At 40.9% G+C, this 20,303-nt stretch overlaps 2 protein-coding genes and 1 long non-coding RNA gene across 15 annotated transcripts in view; 2 read left to right on the forward strand and 1 right to left on the reverse strand.

Annotated features, from left to right (window-relative positions):
* LOC127599722 (uncharacterized) overlaps nt 1-5,603 on the forward strand; it is a 31,855-nt gene extending 26,252 nt beyond the window's left edge. The window contains exons 9-14 of one of the 2 annotated variants that reach the window (XM_052063900.1): nt 527-571; nt 1,746-1,921; nt 2,069-2,469; nt 2,933-3,029; nt 4,063-4,342; nt 4,433-5,603. In XM_052063900.1, the coding sequence (XP_051919860.1) occupies nt 527-571; nt 1,746-1,921; nt 2,069-2,469; nt 2,933-3,029; nt 4,063-4,342; nt 4,433-4,623 (1,190 nt within the window). In that variant the 3' untranslated portion in view covers nt 4,624-5,603. Of the gene's footprint in view, nt 1-526; nt 572-1,745; nt 1,922-2,068; nt 2,470-2,932; nt 3,030-4,062; nt 4,343-4,432 lie in introns of those variants that run through there. The other variant, XM_052063901.1, reaches the window with a different exon arrangement.
* A 2,610-nt stretch (nt 5,604-8,213) lies between these two features.
* On the forward strand, nt 8,214-9,011 carry LOC127599828 (uncharacterized). Its single transcript, XR_007962180.1, has 3 exons — nt 8,214-8,379; nt 8,538-8,658; nt 8,764-9,011. It is a non-coding gene; the product is annotated as an uncharacterized LOC127599828 (long non-coding RNA).
* Nucleotides 9,012-16,800: 7,789 nt separating this feature from the next.
* Nucleotides 16,801-20,303, reverse strand: part of ppfia1 (PTPRF interacting protein alpha 1) — a 53,401-nt gene continuing 49,898 nt past the window's right edge. For 8 of the 12 annotated variants that reach the window (XM_052063850.1, XM_052063846.1, XM_052063851.1 and 5 more), the window contains 3 exons: nt 19,055-19,123; nt 18,791-18,959; nt 16,801-18,284 (listed from right to left, as the gene is read on the reverse strand). In XM_052063850.1, the coding sequence (XP_051919810.1) occupies nt 18,223-18,284; nt 18,791-18,959; nt 19,055-19,123 (300 nt within the window). In that variant the 3' untranslated portion in view covers nt 16,801-18,222. Of the gene's footprint in view, nt 18,307-18,532; nt 18,607-18,790; nt 18,960-19,054; nt 19,124-20,303 lie in introns of all 12 variants that reach the window. The other 4 variants (XM_052063847.1, XM_052063844.1, XM_052063855.1 and 1 more) reach the window with 2 other exon arrangements.

Here is a 20,303-nt window from a genome sequence, read left to right on the forward strand (position 1 = left end):
GTACCTCCGCACTGTGAAGCCGACGCGCTAACCACTGGACTACCGGGCCGCCCTATATATATATATATATACTGTATATATATATATATATATATATATATATATATATATATATATATATATATATATATATACAGCATTTAACATTTGTTTTTATTGAATACAAAAATAAAAACGAACAAATCTGCCCTAAAGAATAATTTCAAGTAACTGAATTTTAAAAACAAAAGTCAAACAAAATCAAAACTATTATGAAAAATCTAAATCTAAATGATATTCTCGATCCCACTTGACTTTGGATGTGAGATGGCGTATGGTATGTTTAGGTTCAGTGGTGGCATGCGTGGTCACAGAAAACCTGTGCACAAACGATGTAGTGTGAGCAAATTATAGCAACATGTATGCTGAGAAGAAAGAGACCAGTAACAAAATGCATTTAATAGCATAATCAAATTTGTATCGTCTGTCCGTCACACTCTGATTTTCATTACACTTTGGATTGTTCCTAATATTGTGTATTTTTTAGATGGAGTGAATGAGGGAATGTTTGAATCATCATTCACGCTCACAGGTACAGTGTTCATTTAAACTACCATGCTTCTTTTGTGAAATGGGCAAGGAAGCCAAAGTCCCTTGAGAAAATGAACTTATGCAAACATGGAGAGAATATACAAACTCTACACAAAGGGCAGAGGTACCAACCACTAGTCTACCATGCTGCAACATTTAGATCAAAATTTTAATTTTAGAATCACTGTCGGTGTCCTCGTTCACTCGTTTGTTTGGTTGCAGGCAGCATGGGTTGAAGTCCCAGTGTCAACGCGTGTATGAACGATCTCGATGTGTGCCAAAGGGTTAATTGTCGACCAGTGTAGGTTATCGTCTGCTTTTTGCCTGAAGTCCATACGACCCTAAAGTGTTTCGTAAAATGGTGGATTTAAATTTTTACAATGTTAAAGATAATACAATGTTTAATTTATTAATGAACCACAATCAGAAAGCTTATTTGGTTTGAAGAATAGTCTACTTTCTGTATCGGTGTACAATACCTGGACTCGTTGTACTAGAGAAGAGAGGTCATATAAATAATACAAATTTAACTTCATCCTATCATGATCCCGAGCTCATCTTACGTAGCGAATCGAACTAGAAAACTATTCATCCATCCAAAATTTGAAACCGCTTATCCTCAGGGCATGCTGGAGCCTATCGCAGCTGCCTACGGGGAGTAGGCGGGGTACACCCTGAACTTGTTGCCAGCCATTCACAGGGCGCACATAGACGAACAGCCATCCGCGCTCACACTCGCACCATGGGACAATTTAGAGTGCTCAATCAGCCTGCCATGCATGGTTTTGTAATGTGGAAGGAAACCGGAGTTCCCGGAGAAAACTTACGCAGGCCCGGGGAGAACATGCAAACTTGGAACCTTGTAATTGAATCCTGCATCTCTGCACTGTGAGGTGGATGTGCTAACCAATCTGCCACCATGCCCCCGTCATCACTTATCAGGAAACAAAAACAAAAAGAATTTTCAACACTTGAGATCAGTGGTGCCCAAATCTGGTCCTTGTTAGCCCCATCCAACCCAGTTTTGCAAATCCTTATCAACCTTCTCAAAGCTTGCTAATGAGCTGATCAATTGAATCAGGTGTTTTGGAGGAGGGGAAAACATTTTAACATTCAGCTTGAAATGATCTTTTACTGATTGGTTGATACTGTATCTTCATGAAATGTGATTACAGGTCCAACAGTTGTGACCTGCGCAGCCAACCGGATGATGGTTGCTATTAAGAGATCGACATTGCCTGATGTGGATGTCAACTCCCTCTCACTGAATGACCCTTCATGTTTGGTCACTTATAATGCCACTCACATCATTGGCTCCATGTTGTTCAGCAATTGTGGCACAACTATTGAGGTGACTGTTGACTTTTTCCCCCCTCCATATTTCCCAATTGATCACAATTATTGTGCAACAACGGGGGTATTCTGAGTACATCTCAAATGTTGCCCGTTTGTTCTCATCCGTCAATTTCACCTCACTTCCTTTTCTCTTCAAAAACAGGATGAAGAAAAGTATATTTTTTTCAGGAATCAGATCCAAACCTTACGCAATCCATTGAAAGTTGTATTCCGAAGAAACACTGTGAAGATTGGGTTCTCTTGCCAGTTCCCCAAAAGAGCCACAATCTCCTCAAGTTATGCCATTCAGAAGTCTGATTACATTTTCAGCGACTCCAGAGTCGACACTTTTAGCTATTTATTTGACGTTTATACGGATGCCAGCTTCACAAATAAGGTGCAGCCAAGTGCTTTCCCAGTGCAGGTCGACTTTCTTCAAAACGTTTATTTGAGCCTGAAGGCAGAGTCAGGACTGGCAAATGTACGTTTGTTTTTGGACTCGTGTAAAGCCACCCCGGATGACAACCCTGACAATGATGACTTCTATGACCTTGTCAAGGAGGGGTGAGTACTGATACAAACTGTTTCGGGCATGGGTTGTCAAACTCATTTTTGTCGCGGGCCACATGGGAGTCACCTTTTCCCTTGAAGGGTCATTATGACTGTCAAACCATAAGAAGAAGTCAGAAATAAAAGATTGTTGAAGCCACTGTAATGAGAATGCTTACAACATCTCTTATTTATTACATATGAGAATTTGAAAATGTAAAAGATTTTCGCAAGCATCAATCATGGAAGGTGACATGTTTGATTTGCTTTTGAGGGCCATATAAAATGATGTGGCAAGCCAGATCTGGCCCCCAGGCCTCGAATTTGAAACCTGTGGCTTAGGGTGTCCAATAATTAATGGGACCATCCTGTGAACACATTTGGGCCTTTCACAATAAAGAGGAAACTATAGGAGATATAATAATGAGTAAATCACTGAGTGTCAGCTATGTTCTACATGTAATGTTTTCCCTTACAGGTGTGTCAAGGATCCGTCTTTAAGAGTCGAAACGGTTGATAGATTGTCGTTCCACTTGGAGTTTCAAGCGTTCAGATTTGACGGAGACAATGATCAGGTGACTGAACATCACAATCCTCCCTATCGCTCATTTAAAAGACTTTCCAACTGCATATAATATGCAATCAAATTTACTTCCACAATAAGAATGACAACATAAAAAAAAAAACATTTCATTTGTCCCTACCAATGCTGGTTCAGTATACATCCGAATAACTCTGTTAGAAGAATCTATGAGGAAAAATGTATCATGTATTTGGGCGCATCGAAGCGTTTGGGTGCATACCGGCACCCCCAAATGCCTACACACAAAGGCGCCGGCCATTTGGCCGGCGGGCTGTTGAAGCCCACAATTAGCACGTCAATACAGGTGGGCGACCACAGGGGAGAAGGCGAAACTCGGTCACAAAAGGGGAATGAATAATCCGGGAACAGCGGTTGAGCAACAAAAGACGAGTTGAGAACACCCGTCGCGCCCAGACGACATTGACCATCCGCAAAGTCTACAGCATGCTAATTCGATGTAGACCAGCCAGAAAAGGCGCCAATGTACTGGTGGTTCGAGGTTGAAAAACAGGTAACCAATCACTACTGAGGTGCCCGACCGGGGGTGCGGCATGCAAATATTGGGGGCAGTGTTTTTCTTGTATTTTGCACATGTTACAATAAAATGTGGAACTCGCGGAGACGGGACTTTGAGTGTGATCGCGGAGCAACAACCGTCGTTCGCTCTCAGAGGTCCGCTCCCGCCGATATTGAAGACAATTTTCCTGTGTGCCGAGTCGTCCCTTTAACTTTGTCCGAGAAAATCTCTGACAAACTCTTACTAGGACACATTTTTCAATAATTTAATTTAAAAACAGTTGAGGAATGCTCATCAAACACAAATAATTCAGTCACCTGTCAGCAAATAGTGTTTGCATCTAGAGTTTGTCAAAACAAAAAATGAATAAATGAATCTAAAAAAAATCTCAACTGGTTGTCCACGACCCCACCAAAATCGGTCCCCAAACGCCTCCAAACGAGAGCTGTCGATTCTAAAATGTTTTCAATGAACGTTCATCAAATAATACCGACATGCCACCTTACAGGTCTACATCACCTGCACAATCCTCATGTGTGACGTGAACGATCTCCTGTCCAGATGTGCCATGGGTTGTCTGAACGAGGAGTTCCGCAGGCGCAGACGAGCAGTGGGCATGCAGACCTCCACGCAATCCCTGACTCAGGGTCCTTTTCAATTTGTCAGCGAGGCTCTTCCTAGTGGAGCTGTACATCACAACAATGCTGAGATGATGCAAGCTGACGCGAGAGAGAACGCCGACATGGACGATGTTTATGTGATGAAGAAGAGTGACACTCCAAAGCCAGGTTGCCTTTCTATACTGTAGATCACCACATATGGATCTCATGCACCTGTTAACCGTATCATTTAACATCTGCACTCATGTCTTCTGTCAGTTTCTGGAGAAACCAAATTGAGCAGAGTACGAATGGAAATGAAGAAGATGCTCAGCACCAACATCAGCACTATGGTCTTTGGTGGTGCGTGCTCATTGTCTGTGGTAGCGTCGGCTGTGGCTATCGCCTACCACGCACGAAAGAGCAAAGGAAATGACCAGAAGCCTCTTCTGGCTTCTTCATGTGACTGATTGACTGACTTACCTGTTTATGGTTGAATGGATTGGTTGGGACCTTTGCCTCTTGGTTGTGAATGTTGTCATGGCAATAAGTTATTTACAGTTAACTTGATAAGGACAAATATGCTAAGGGAGAAGTGTGTAATGAGTTTGGTCATCAAAGTATGATTAAAAACAACGGTTATCATACATATATTGTCCAGTAATGAATCTCAGGACAATGACGTATTATAAGCATATACTGCGATTGGCTGGCAAACAGCTCAGGGCGCTCAAGTCAGTTCCAAAATAAGCTGCAGTACGCCTGCGCAATCCTCAAGAGTCAAGAGGATTAAGTGACTTGGATAATGGTTGGATCAGAATCTGACCACATCTCCCAAAGTCCGAATGATAATGAATACACATCTTAATACACACCAATGCTGGAAAACCTAGAAAACAAATCTGTTCCACCATTGACTTGGGCAAATTGAACTTTGGGATACGTTGTGTCTGTCTCTTTTGTTGAATCTTAAAATATCCATGCATTATCTGATCTGATAATTATACTTCAAAAATGTATGAATTAATATGAACACATCCACTAAAGCCTTTCTTTTCAAATGAATGTTAGAGGGTTTATAGTATTTGATTATTTTACCATTATATTTGAATGCATCAGGCATAATTCCATCAATGCGGCCATTTTTTGCTACAACACAACTACATTGTGCGGTACTTTAAAAAAAAAAAAAACATTGCCACTGACGAAAATGTAGATGGAGAGTAAAGTGAAAATGACACAATGTATGAATTCTGGATGCCAAAAAGAGGACTAAGGATTTTAAAAAAAAGGATAGGAATTGTAAATGTTTTTTGAATGCACTGAATTTTTGTATGAATGGCAGAGGGCCAATTAAAGCTCTGTGTGAACATAAACCAAAACAGCTTGACTGAATAAAGATTGAAACTGTCAATCATATACACTATAGTAAAAACAAACTTCCAATCGGTCTGGTTTTTCCAGTTGTTTGTAATTAATACTATCCACGTCAATACTGCGAGACGTTCTCTGATTGCTTGGTTTGTGAGGTCAGGTTCACGCTTAACCTAAATGAATATTGGGTTTTAGTTTACAAAAATGTTAATGCTATGGCTGTAACTGCAATCTAATGTCCATTTTCTACAGCGCTTCTCATTCGGAGCCCAGATATACTGGACCATATCCCAGCTGACGTTGGTTACAACAGTTGCTTTGAAATTATTTATGGTTGATCTTAGGGTTCATAGCAATTTACTAAAAATAATTGATTGGATTTGTAGAATACAGAAAATTTTGCGGAATGAATGAGGGATAAAAAAGTTCAGCTGCATTGTTCAACACCATCGAAGCATATTTCAAAACACAATTTAACACGTTTTGCAATCACCAATCGTGTCACGTGAGGAAATTCATCAAGGCATGTTAGCACGCTAATGGCCATCAGCAACAGTTATTTATTTTACGAAAATGAACGAGGTGAAAAATTTTAAGTTGGAATGGGAAAGAGGAAAGGTGGACTTGTACTTTCCTCATTCATTTGAATACTTTTTTGTAGAACATGTGGAATTGTGAGAAAACTGGGGGCAGAACTTATTGTAAAAAAAAAAAACAAGCACATATGTCTGGAATTTTGTAAACATGTTTACACAAGATTTCATGTGTTGAATAGGTTGAGAAATAAAGACAAAAAAGTAATTGTGAGAATGCTCTTTACTCTTCACACAACAATACAGGATCAGAGAAATAAGACCAAAATAATGAAATAAACTTAAACAAGAGTGAACATGAGATTACTCGCAGGACAGTTGTGATCTGCAGAAAGCATTTCATGCTACGAATCATATCTTGATTCATAAACTGGAGCATTGTGGGAATCCCACAATGGCCCTGACAAGGCAAATAAGACACTTAAAATAAAGGCTGCCGTTTGTGAAATTGGTTGCGTTTCAAAATTTTGGGACATTGTGTGTGTGGTAGACCCACAGCCGGTCAATGTTAGGAACAAAAATGTTCATATAATATCTTGATAATATACTGTATGTAGTTTACTACCGACTGAAATTTGATTTGTTTGCAGTAGACAAAAGTACTCAAGTGAGAAAATGCAACATACCGGTAGTTTAGATATAATTATTCATTCATTCATCTTCCGAGCCGCTTGATCCTCACTAGGGTCGCGGGGGATGCTGGATCCCATCCCAGCTGTCTCCGGGCAGTAGGCGGGGGACACCCTGAATCGGATGCCAGCCAATCACAGGGCACACAGAGATGAACAACCATCCACGCTCACACCTAGGGACAATTTAGAGTGGGGAATCAGCCTGCCACGCATGTTTTTGGAATGTGGGAGGAAACCGGAGCACCCGGAGAAAACCCACGCAGGCCCGGGGAGGACATGCAAACTCCACACAGGGAGGCCGGAGCTGGAATCGAACCCGGTACATCTGCACTGTGAAGCCGACGTGCTAACCACTGGACTACCGGTCCACCCTAGATATAATTACCTCGGAGTTCAAATAAATAAATAAATAAAATATGGTTTGCTAAAAACAGGTTAGCAACAAATTTAAGACAAAATTAATTGCATTTGGAAACAACCAAGTAAAAGTATGAATTGACTAATAAATACAGAGATAGAAGAGGAGATCAAAAGCTATTCAATTCTATTGTATTTATAGAGCACTTTCGAACAGCCATCGCTGCATACAAAGTGCTGTGCATGGAGCAATTTAACATATACAATAAACAGTAAAACAAATCGGGAACAAAGCTAGGGAACAAATGTCCAAATTACCATCAGGTAGGGTTATTGCAAAAAGTGCTTCCAGACAATAGTGTGAGGCGTTTCTGCAGGAACAGAGACTAAAACAAAATTACGAAGTAGACTGGACATAAACCACACACTTAAGCTGTCATTGTCTCCTATTACCCCGAGATGGGACCGTCTAGTTGCAGAAAATCAAGCTCGGGGCTGTGGTGAGTTGTCATTTTCATGCACTTTGACTTTGCGTTGTATCGTATTTTGAAGGCATTAAACATTACCTTAGCAATCAGCGTTGCGGCCAGATTAGACGCTCCTTGTGTTTATTATTATATTTCGAAAACCCCAGTTTTCATGCAGCTCATACCATATTATTTTGTTGTATTAACCCGCCACATCTTATATGCCGGTCCATGAAAATAAGGTCTGACATAAACCGGTCCGTGGGGCAAAAAAGGTTGGGGACCCCTGCTATTAGTGATGGGTCCAGCGACACCGATGCATTGACACATGCGCCGGGCTCACAGAGCAAACCACGTGTCGATGCATGTGCTGGCTCATTACGTCACGTGATTGACACGTGAACTGCGTTGACACAGTCCAGGCTTCTGAGTCCAGGCTGCTAATTGACACATCGACTGTGTTGACACAGTCCAGGCTGCTAATTGACACGTGAACTGCACCAGTGCCGTTTAGACCGCATCGACTGCTTGGCACAGTACAGGCTGCGCCACTTAGTCCAGGGGGCGTCGACTCAGTGCAGAGGGCGTTGACGCAGCAAAAGCCCGCCGCACAGTGTTTATAAGGAAGTGGGTTTGGCAACACAATGCCACTTGCCGAAACAAGCCAGACCTCACTCACGCTCGCTTGTCGAAGTTCGTGTCAGTGCAGACTTCGTGTTCGTGCCTTGCCTTCCTTGCCGATTATGGAGCAGAGACGCAAATCATCCGCCGTGTGGGACCATTTTGATGTCCCGGAGAATAAGGTATTATTTATTTATTTATTCAAATCGCCTTCTGTCGCCGAGAGCCTCTCGGCGAGAGGCACTCGGCACTCTCAGATTATTGACATGTGTTGTACCATTCTAATCCGAATACATTTCAAGGTAACTCTTAGTTACTTCTTATTCACATTTCATTACAGGTGAAATGTCGAATTTGCCGGGTCGAATTGTCATACACCAACAGAAGCACCTCCACCATGCTGAGGCATTATCGGGCCAAGCATGAGAATGAAGTTCGCGATACACCCAGTATTACGCCAGGTATACAAACGTTCACTCATCTTTTCACGGTTGCTATGTTGATGATTTAATTGACAATCAGTAATTATTATTGGTTGACTCTCCACTCCATGTTTGACAATCAAGGTTCCACGAAGCAGCTGTACTGGAAGGACCAACACACTTCTTTCCCAAACCTCTCCCACCTCGCAAAGGAGTTCCTTTGTACGCCATAGTGATGTGTCGTTCGCGAACGATCCGGCTCCCAGAGCCGGCTCTTTGAAGTGAACGATGGGAGCCGGCTCCCACCTCATTGGGAGCCGGAACGGGAGGGTTATAGTGATGTGTCGTTCGTGAACGAGCCCGCTCTTAGAGCCGCCTTTTTTGTTTCTCCAGTTGTTTCCCCCCCCCCCCCCCCCTTCGGTTAAAGCCGCACGTGATTGGTCAAGATCTGTGGTAGACGGGGGGGGGGGGGGGGGTTCACACACACACACGCACACGCACGCGCACACACACACGCTATAGTTTAGAGAGGGGGGAGGGGTTAGAGGAGAAGAGACAGCAGCGCGCGAACGAGACAGACGAGGAGACGACAGAGCTAGTTGGCAAAAAAAAAAGAACACGGTGGAAAGCGAAAAGGTGAGAAATGGATAGAAAACGCAGTGAAATTTGGACTCATATCAATGTTATTGATAGTTCAAAGGCAGCGTGTAGACTCTGCAAAGTTAAAATATCCCATAAATCAGGCTCCACAAATAACCTGCACAGGCACATAAGAAAAGTCCACCCATCATTACAATTGCGAGAGAAAAGACAAGCAAGGGAACCAGATGTTAATGAAGGTGCTAGTGTGTCTGCAACTGTTGCTGCTGCTCCAATGTCACAACAACTGCCTAGAAGTACAACCCAGAGCTCTATGAGCCACTTTATCCAAACACCCATAAAACCCGCAAAACAGACCACAATTGACGAGGAACTGGGTAAAATGATTACAAGTGATTTTCAGCCATTTTCAATCGTGGATGACAAAGGATTCAGAAGATATACTCATGCTCTCAATCCAATGTATGCAATTCCAAGCAGGAAAACGCTTTCACAAAGAATCATCCCAGGCCTCTATGACAGAGAACGTGCTGCACTCCAAGAACGGGTCCAAAAAGCCATCGCCAGACCACTACATCCTACATGTCAGTTACATGCCACTTTGTTGAAAATTTCAAAATGGTGACCTGTCTGCTGGATTGTTTTGAGTTCAGTGAAAGACACACTTCTGAGAACTTAGCAGAGGAGCTGCTCAAAGTGGCCAAAGAATGGAATGTGGAAAACAAAGTGGTTTGCTGTGTAAGCGACAATGCAGCTAACATCACCAAAGCATAGTGATGGGTCCATGAGGCCTCATGAGGCGTGTCGACACACTGACACACTGTGTTGATACTGTGCTGATACTGTGTCACTGACCACTGCCACCTGCTGGACCTACAAGATCCCTGCAGCCAACCCACTTAACAGACTGAACTGACTAATTGTTTTGTATATTGAACATATAAAATATACAATTCGGTAATAAATTGGCAAAAGGTGAAGGTAAGATATAAAAAAAGGAAAAGAAAATAGTAATCATCACAAATATGTGTTCAAAGGAGTAGAAAGAAGCAAAAAACCTACCCCGAGTCCTACCCCTTCTTATAAATGAATTGATCATTGTTCTAAATAGGAAAGAAAGTCTAAATATCAACAAATGCTTTTACCATTATGTATGCTGTACTAATACATTTTTACAACATTAGGTTTGTATATACAGTACATACTCTTTAGAGCACATGTATATGTCGATTTTCTCATATTCATAATGGATGCTACATTTCATTAATATATTAAATAATCTCATCAATGTATTTCTGATGTATTGCTATATTTCATGAGTGTATCGAATTTAGCAGCTTAATTCTGATTTGTGTAGTTGTCTTGTACTACTGTCGAATTCATTTTTAATCTCAGCAAGAGAGTTCCTCATTTTACTGGTCCGTTTCAGAATCATTCCACAGATTTACACCTATTACAGATACACTCCTTTGTGTGATGTTCGTTCGTGTTTTGGATTTTTTTGTATAGATTAGTACCCCCTAAATTATGACAACTTTCTCAAATTTTAAAAAGCTTCTGGATCTTTTGGCAAAGGTTATTATTGTGTGCTTTGTACATTAATTGGGCGATTTTGAAGTCAATCAGGTCATGAGATTTCATTGTTTAATTTGATAAACAGTGGATTTGTGGGTTCCGTCCATTTGGAACCAGTGATTGTTCCGATTGCTTTGTATTGTAGTTTTAAAACAGTGTTTTACTGGCATTTCCCCATATTCCCACACAATAGGTCAAATATGGAAGTAATAAAAGTATGTGTACAAGGATCTCTTACTCAGCACATCCTTAGTTTTTGGGAGGATCCCTGTGGTTTGGGATATTTTTCTTTTATTATCTATTATGTAGCTGCCAGCACGGTTTTGCATCTACAACTGTTCCAAAACATTTTCATAAGGTCATTCATCGATTTGATGATGAAGTGTACAATATCATTCACATCCATGCATTCATTTTGCAACATTCAATGTGTTCAAATAATGTGAAGATCATTTGAATGAGGATGCCTGTGGGCTTTTATTTCACAAATTTTTATTGAGAAAAATAAGATGCTCCAATGTTTTAAACTTCAGCCTGTTGCGTCTTTTACAAGCGATTTCTCCTGCTGTGGAGAACACACGCTCACAAGGGACGGACGGATGAGGCTGGCGTACTAGTGATGGGAATTCCGGCTCCTTTTGGAGAGCCGGCTCTTTTGGATCGGCTCCCTAAAAAGAGCCGGCTCTTTCGGCTGCCAAATGGCTCCTCAGTTTTTTTGTTGCTTAAATTAATTTACTATCAAAAAATAACGTAATATGTGTAAAATGAATTACTAATGCAAAAAATAGAGAGTATATCAAATATTTATTTATACTCAACATGGAGTACAACATGGAGTGCTACAAAAATAAAAACAAAGTACAAAGACCCACCTCAAAACAAGGTCAACAAAAAGTTCCAATCTCTGAATATTTATATTTATAAGCTTTTAACTGTTTACAGTAAAACAACAAGTAAGCATTGAATACAACACAACAAATTATAACTTAAAATTTATAAAACAAAAAGAAAAAAGCAGCATCCAGGTAAAAGTTTTAATTTGTCTTTAGTGAAGATTGGCATTAAGAAAAAACAAGTGCCTCAGCTTTGAGGGGTTGATCCTGTTTCTCCTTTCTGTTAAAATTTGCCCCGTTTTGGAAAAGATTCTTTCTGAGGGCACAGATGTTGCGACAACACACAGCCTCCGTGTCATCACATGTGTAAGGCGTGGGTACAGTGAATCCTTGGCCTCCCACCAGCTCAAAGGGTCTGCACTTCTCTGGAAAAGGGGCTCCTCAAGATAGGATCTCACTTCCAGAATTGCATCTGATGAAGGATTCCGTCTTGTAGTGCTTCCAGTTACTCGTTCTTCAAAGAACCTCCAAACAGCACATGCTTGTGGCTCTTCTTGTTGTTGCTCTGCTCCCTCTTCTCCCTCTTCGCCCCCTGGCAGTGGAGTTGTCTGGCTGGCTCTTGCTGCTGCTGCAGTTATTCTTTGAAGAGCTTCATCAACCGCTCTATTGTCAGTGAAGGCCAGCTTCTTGAATCTTGGGTCAAGAATGGTGGTTTCTGACAGAACAGTGTTCCATTCCATTCTGTGGAATTTTCTGTCCATGGATGCACAGAGAGCATCCACTAACTCTTTCACCTTCCCTGTGGTTACGCTGGTCTGATGCTCAGCTGTCACTTTCTGAAGACCCTTGCACACACAGCCTTGTGATGACACGGAGGCTGTGTGTTGTCGCAACATCTGTGCCATCAGAAAGAATCTTTTCCAAAACGGGGCAAATGTTAACAGAAAGGAGAAACAGGATCAACCCCTCAAAGCTGAGGCACTTGTTTTTTCTTAATGCCAATCTTCACTAAAGACAAATTAAAACTTTTACCTGGATGCTGCTTTTTTCTTTTTGTTTTATAAATTTTAAGTTATAATTTGTTGTGTTGTATTCAATGCATACTTGTTGTTTTACTGTAAACAGTTAAAAGCTTATAAATATAAATATTCAGAGATTGGAACTTTTTGTTGACCTTGTTTTGAGGTGGGTCTTTGTACTTTGTTTTTATTTTTGTAGCACTCCATGTTGTACTCCATGTTGAGTATAAATAAATATTTGATATACTCTCTATTTTTTGCATTAGTAATTCATTTTACACATATTACGTTATTTTTGATAGTAAATTAATTTAAGCAACAAAAAAACTGAGGAGCCATTTGGCAGCCGAAAGAGCCGGCTCTTTTTAGGGAGCCGATCCAAAAGAGCCGGCTCTCCAAAAGGAGCCGGAATTCCCATCACTAGTACGCCAGCCTCATCCGTCCGTCCCTTGTGAGCGTGTGTTCTCCACAGCAGGAGAAATCGCTTGTAAAAGACGCAACAGGCTGAAGTTTAAAACATTGGAGCATCTTATTTTTCTCAATAAAAATTTGTGAAATAAAAGCCCACAGGCATCCTCATTCAAATGATCTTCACATTATTTGAACACATTGAATGTTGCAAAATGAATGCATGGATGTGAATGATATTGTACACTTCATCATCAAATCGATGAATGACCTTATGAAAATGTTTTGGAACAGTTGTAGATGCAAAACCGTGCTGGCAGCTACATAATAGATAATAAAAGAAAAATATCCCAAACCACAGGGATCCTCCCAAAAACTAAGGATGTGCTGAGTAAGAGATCCTTGTACACATACTTTTATTACTTCCATATTTGACCTATTGTGTGGGAATATGGGGAAATGCCAGTAAAACACTGTTTTAAAACTACAATACAAAGCAATCGGAACAATCACTGGTTCCAAATGGACGGAACCCACAAATCCACTGTTTATCAAATTAAACAATGAAATCTCATGACCTGATTGACTTCAAAATCGCCCAATTAATGTACAAAGCACACAATAATAACCTTTGCCAAAAGATCCAGAAGCTTTTTAAAATTTGAGAAAGTTGTCATAATTTAGGGGGTACTAATCTATACAAAAAAATCCAAAACACGAACGAACATCACACAAAGGAGTGCATCTGTAATAGGTGTAAATCTGTGGAATGATTCTGAAACTGACCAGTAAAATGAGGAACTCTCTTGCTGAGATTAAAAATGAATTCGAGAGTAGTACAAGACAACTACACAAATCAGAATTAAGCTGATAAATTCGATACACTCATGAAATATAGCAATACATCAGAAATACATTGATGAGATTATTTAATATATTAATGAAATGTAGCATCCATTATGAATGAGAAAATCGACATATACATGTGCTCTAAAGAGTATGTACTGTATATACAAACCTAATGTAAAAATGTATTAGTACAGCATACATAAGGGTAAAAGCATTTGTTGATATTTAGACTTTCTTTCCTATTTAGAAAAATGATCAATTCATATATAAGAAGGGGTAGGACTCGGGGTAGGTTTTTTGCTTCTTTCTACTCCTTTGAACACATATTTGTGATGATGACTATTTTCTTTTCCTTTTTTTATATCTTACCTTCACCTTTTGCCAATCTATTACCGAATTGTATATTTTATATGTTCAATATACAAAACAATTTATCAGTCAGTTCAGTCTGTTAAGTGGGTTAGCTGCAGGGATCTTGAATGTCCAGCAGGTGGCAGTGGTCAGTGACACAGTATCAGCACAGTATCAACACAGTGTGTCAGTGTGTCGACACGCCTCATGAGGCCTCATGGACCCATCACTACCTGCTATAGAGCATAGGTGTCAAACTCCGGTTGTGGAGGGCCGCTGTCCTGCATGTTTTCCACGTCTCACTGTTGCAACACACCTGATTCAAATGAACAGGTTCAATGTTAGGCTTTTGCAGAGCTTGGCGATGATCTGATCATTTGAATCAGGTGTGTTCAACAGGAAGACTTGGAAAACATGCAGGACAGTGGCCCTCCAGGACCTGAGTTTAACACCAATGCTATAGTCTATAGGGTGTCTATACTATAGACACCAAATATATCGCACTCGAAACCCACAGGGAGTCTACAGAGAATTAGAAATTACGCAAAAGTTTTTCTCAAAATTTTATAGTCTATGCAAAGGGCACCCAGCATAACTTTCAAGTCATCAACTGCGAGTCAGAATAATTGGAATGTTTTTAAGCAAACCTCCCTCCCAATGACAACAGTATTTTTAATGTTTTAAAGGTTCACAATAGGGTTGATCGTCAACAGGAGAGGGGCTGGGGGTAGAAGTTCATCTCATTTTATGTCCATAGCAGTTCATGATGCAGAGGAATGGTAAGGCATTATTTTAAAAAACATTTATAGTAAAGCCGGGTCCGGCCTTCCTGAGTGGAGCCGTCCTGTTCTGTTCTCTCTGTGACTATGTGGGTTTTCAGAGTCCTTCCATTTCCTCCTACATTCCAAATAATGTATATGCATGGCAGGTCAATGGAACACTCTACACCAGGGATGCCCAACCTTATTGACCAAAGATCGACTTTGGAAACGATTAACCTCCCGCGACCGACCCAATCGCAAGCATGCAAGGATACAAACTTGCACACACGCGGGTGGCAACCATGCACATGTACGTATATGAACGCACGCCACGATGAGCAACAGCCGTAACGGTCCCGACACTGACCAAAACTTAGAGACACACAAACCCCCCGACCCCTCGCGATCGAGTTGGGATCAGTCCGCGGGCTATCGGTCGATCGCGAAGTGATGTGTTGAACGCACTATGGAATGTGTTACAAAGCCTTTCATGGACCAAGGAATAATGAAATTTGATTGTAAGACTTAAAATTTATATGTTGGTGATCTACTTGATAAATCAAACGTACCCTCAACTCATTTTTTATTTTTTTGTAATTTCAGTGTGTCTAATGTCCAGCAGAATTTTTTTGTTGTTGTCCATGTTCAAGCTAACACCAAGCTCAAATAGTGATCCCACGCTATTTCGCGGTTCGATTATCGCGGCCTCGGTGCATCCCGTTTTTTTTCTCCAAAGTACAGTACTGCATTCAGAAAAAAATGACTCGGCGCGACGTCAACCAATGACAGCACGAGTGGATCTATTCCATGATGCAGTCATGTTGATTGGCTGTGCATCTTTGCAGCCCTGTCCAGCAACCGCCCCAAGTTTCTTATCACATGGGTTACTGTTTGATCAGTGTCTAATCACGTGGTTGTCTAGATCAGTGTTGTGTTTACTACGCATATTAGTGTGTGCCAGTGTGCATGAGAGAGAGAGAGAGAGAGAGAGAGAGAGAGAGAGAGAGAGAGAGAGAGAGAGAGAGAGAGAGAGAGAGAGAGAGAGAGAGAGAGAGAGAGAGAGAGAGAGAGAGAGAGAGAGAGAGAGAGAGAGAGAGAGAGAGAGAGAGAGAGAGAGAGAGAGAGAGAGAGAGAGAGAGAGAGAGAGAGAGAGAGAGAGAGAGAGAGAGAGAGAGAGAGAGAGAGAGAGAGAGAGAGAGAGAGAGAGAGAGAGAGAGAGAGAGAGAGAGAGAGAGAGAGAGAGAGAGAGAGAGAGAGAGAGAGAGAGAGAGAGAGAGAGAGAGAGAGAGAGATTGGGCCTGTACGAAAAAAACAGCATGTGTCTCTTAGCCTCCCTAATTGTCTAATCATAAACGCATAGGCAGTGCGCAGCGGGATAGCTGGCCAGCAGCTTGCTGGAGGCTACACTGTCAGAAGTGCAATAAAGGAATGCTGATGAATGTTTATTACTGTGTAAGGTTTTAAAATTAAAGATTTAAGTAAAATGTGTACTGCTAGAGTCTTTGTCTCAACATGTAAATTATAAATACTGTTTACATATTTTAAACATGTTGGTACCGACAAAATATGTTAGACATACAGCACATTTGACAATAAAGTTGTATCCAATCCAAAAAATCCTTATGCAAAAATTCCTAGGGGGGCGCGGTGGGTGGGGGCAAACCCGACTTCGCGGAATTTCGTCTATCGCGGGTGATCTCGATCCCCATTAAGTGCGATAAGTGAGGGAATCACTGTACAGGTTTTGAAAAATCAAAGTTTTGGTCTTTAACTAAAAAAGGAAAATCTGTTTCAGTATTTTATTGAAAGTAAGCAATAAATAATACTGTGATAAAAATAGTTTAGAAGTACTCAGACTGTACATTGTTACAGGAACAGACAATAGAAAAGGGAAGAGCAGGACAAACAAGAGCAACATGATTTCCACAGGGCATGAATGAGAGAAATTACAAAAAAAATGAAAATAGAATTTGCAGTTTAGACTGTACTAAAGTGTTAAAGCCGGTTTCTTCCAATTTGCCATGGAGCTTCATGTGAAACCATTGTGAGAGAGACAAGACCTAAGGGGTAGAAACCGCCCCAACAACTACATAACTTCAGCTTTGATCGTGAAGACACAACATAAATGAGTAATAATAAATAAAAACAAGAAGACAGAGGCTAGTTAATAAAGAATAAGGCTTGATATAAAGTCTTTGTAAAAAGTTTGTAAGAAATGTTTGAGCCTGTCTACTTGCAGCAGGGATTCACAGAGGTTTCAGGTTCAGTGAAATTGGTCCGTCCAAGCAAAGAGTCTTTTCTATTCTTCTGTATGTTAAACCTCTTCCTGTGCAGATAGGTCGTCTCCAAAGATGAGGGCTTTTTCTTTGTGTGGTTGAAGAGACGGGCTAAAAGTTGGTCGGGACGGGAAAGGGAGAAAGGAAAAGGAGTTCTTGCGAGCAAGGTGAACGAGACAACCTGGAATTTTACTTATACTCGCATTTAAAGTGGCCCTACCTTTATTTTTCCAACTACTGATATATGGCTTTAGTTTTTTTTAATTCAAAACTTTCCATTTGGATGCACGCACACGTACACATTCACACATGCAATACTGTGATTCACGTGATATGTGTTGTCAACATCACCTGGCTTGCCAGCAGTTATTTTAATGGTGATGGTCACAGTGTTGATCAGTTTGCAAAATGGTCTCCAGCAGTTTCTGATATTCACACACTCGCTGACCTACTTAACAGCCGCATTTCCATACAAATAAAAACACAAGTAATATGCAACAAAAAAATTGAGCAGTTAAAAAAAAAAGGGGGGGGGGTTGGTAACGATATACAATTAAATTATATCACAGGTCAATTAAGCATTGATTATATTTCAAATCAACAAGGAAGAAAAATACATCCGATCAAATAAAGATTATAAAAAAGATTAGATAAAATGTCGGTTGGTAGAAATATACAAACTCCAGACAATTGAATCATTCAGTTACATAAATCTGAGAGGTGAAGAGTACAGGAAGGAAATGTAAAAAGTTGAAAGCGATTGAGGCAATAAGATTACACTATATCCTAAAATCATATAACTGTCCCATTGGTTTACATAAATAACAAATGCGGATACATCGACACAGTTTCCTCTAGGGACACTGAGATCGGTGAGTGAGAGCTCTCTCTGTGATGGGATATATTTTTTGTGTCCTTAAAACAAAATCTGTTAGTTCATCATCCTGGTCTTGAAAGCAGGGAATTCCCCTTCATCTTCAGACCAGCGGTTACCTATAGAAATAATGAGGATAAACTGAGATGGGAAAGAAGGGGTGTGAACAGACACAGGAGGGGAAGCAGAATAGAGGACAGGGACGGATGGGAGGGAGGGAAACAAAAAGAGCAAAGAGAAAAGGCGTGAAACGTGCGTCGCTCGAGCTGAAAAGATCAATAAAGCTATGCTCTGCTTGTGAAGAGGATCGCTTGCTGAGATGCAAGCCACACCAATTGTGTGCCCGTGTGATGTGATGTGATCTTACCGTTGTGTGAGGTTTGTGTTAACAAGAGTAGGTCCTGACTGTAGCAGTGTCCAGCCTCTGTATAGACTGGCTTCCTGCGTGTGCATGTTGGCAAAACAAAAAAATAAAAATCACATGCAAAGACATGCCGTTAGTCACAGCATCGCAAACTGCACAGCAAACAGGCCATTCAAGATCAATGAAAAGTACAAACCCTTACGAGGCCACAACAACAAGGCATTTGTAGCGCAAAACCATGCACTGGCAACTGTCACTTACCTTCCATTGGACTCCTCTTTGGCTGTGTGGAGGCAGATGAGGCGTTGCTGCCGGTCACCCTGAAATTGGCAGGCAGAGTGTCTGACACACCCAAAGACATCCCCCTCATGTCTTTGGGCCTGAACTTCTTTCTCCATGACGGAGCTCGACGGAAGTTCTTGTCGTCATCCTGGAATAAAGAAGATTCAAGAGAGAGACAGAGGGGGAAAAAAGTTGGCTTTTTTTCATCCTCTCTTGCGTCTGCAGACGTGCTTTGTCCATCACCTCTTCCAACCTCCTGTTGGTACCAATGGCCAGCAAGCTGTTGTACTCCCGCTCAAGAGTTGCTCTGGCCTAGAAGAGAAAAACTGAAATTACAGGCTACATCTTTTAGTTGCTATATTGATGAGTGTCTTGCATTAGCAAGGCCCACATAAAAACAAAACGCAGCATTATGGGAGTAAGCAGACACTACAATGTATTGCTGCCACCTGCAGGACTACATATGAAAAATATCACACTTTCAGCATTTTCTTTTGTTCCGGTGAGTCAGATGCAGGGCGGGGAGTGGGACTCATTATCAGCCCTGGAGTTTCAGGGCTCAGACCGGCCCACTTTAGGTCATAACATTTTACTGAGATCCACATGTACTCATCAGTGTGGCAATCTATAACAGCGGACCATTTCCTCCAACAATATTAATTGTATTTGATGAAAAATCAAAATGACAATTACATGTGCTTAGTTGAACAAGTATGAGAACATAAATAGTTCAAATGGGCAAAAGGACAGGAAGGGACCAATTTATCAGATGCTGTTTCGCTACCACGGATAAGGCAACTCAGACTGCATTTCCTGATGGTGTTTGTATTTTCAGGCCTATTCACACAACTTCCAGTGAACTACTTAGCAGACAGACTGAACTTTACGACTGCCGCACAGCGACAGTAAACAGAGATTTTCCCATCATCCTTCGTTGCCGTTAGAAATACCACTTGTGACTGTGTTATGGCCGTTAAATGCATTACACTCAGGCCTGAGGATTTCGGAAATTCACGGTAACCGTTTTTAGGTTCCGTTGGATTATCCAATGGGAAACCATGGTAACTAATTTTGGGTTCCGTAGACGTTCATCATGGGAACCCATTTTTCTATTTTGTCTGATATTCACAATCAAGAATTCTGATACTCGAAAGTATAATGTTTCAAGGGTAAATGTTTGAAAACTATGCATTAACAATAAATATTACGTCTGCAGCTGTGTACTCCAAGTTTATTCACAAAGTCAATGGATCAAAATATGTTGTTTAACACACTTATTGTACTTCAATTTAAAATTCACAATTATTGTATTCTATTGAATTTTGAGATATTGCAAGATTCATTTTGTCAAATGTTTATTCAATATCAATGAAATACTATGGCCATCAGAAACACATACCTGTACGTGTACACAATACTTCAGTCCCGGCTATATAGTATGGGCCACAACTACAGCTGACACGGGTAACTTGATTATGTGTGTGTACTACTT

Source organism: Hippocampus zosterae, chromosome 4 (assembly GCF_025434085.1).
Source record: "Hippocampus zosterae strain Florida chromosome 4, ASM2543408v3, whole genome shotgun sequence".
NCBI classification, from domain to species: Eukaryota; Metazoa; Chordata; class Actinopteri; order Syngnathiformes; family Syngnathidae; genus Hippocampus; species Hippocampus zosterae.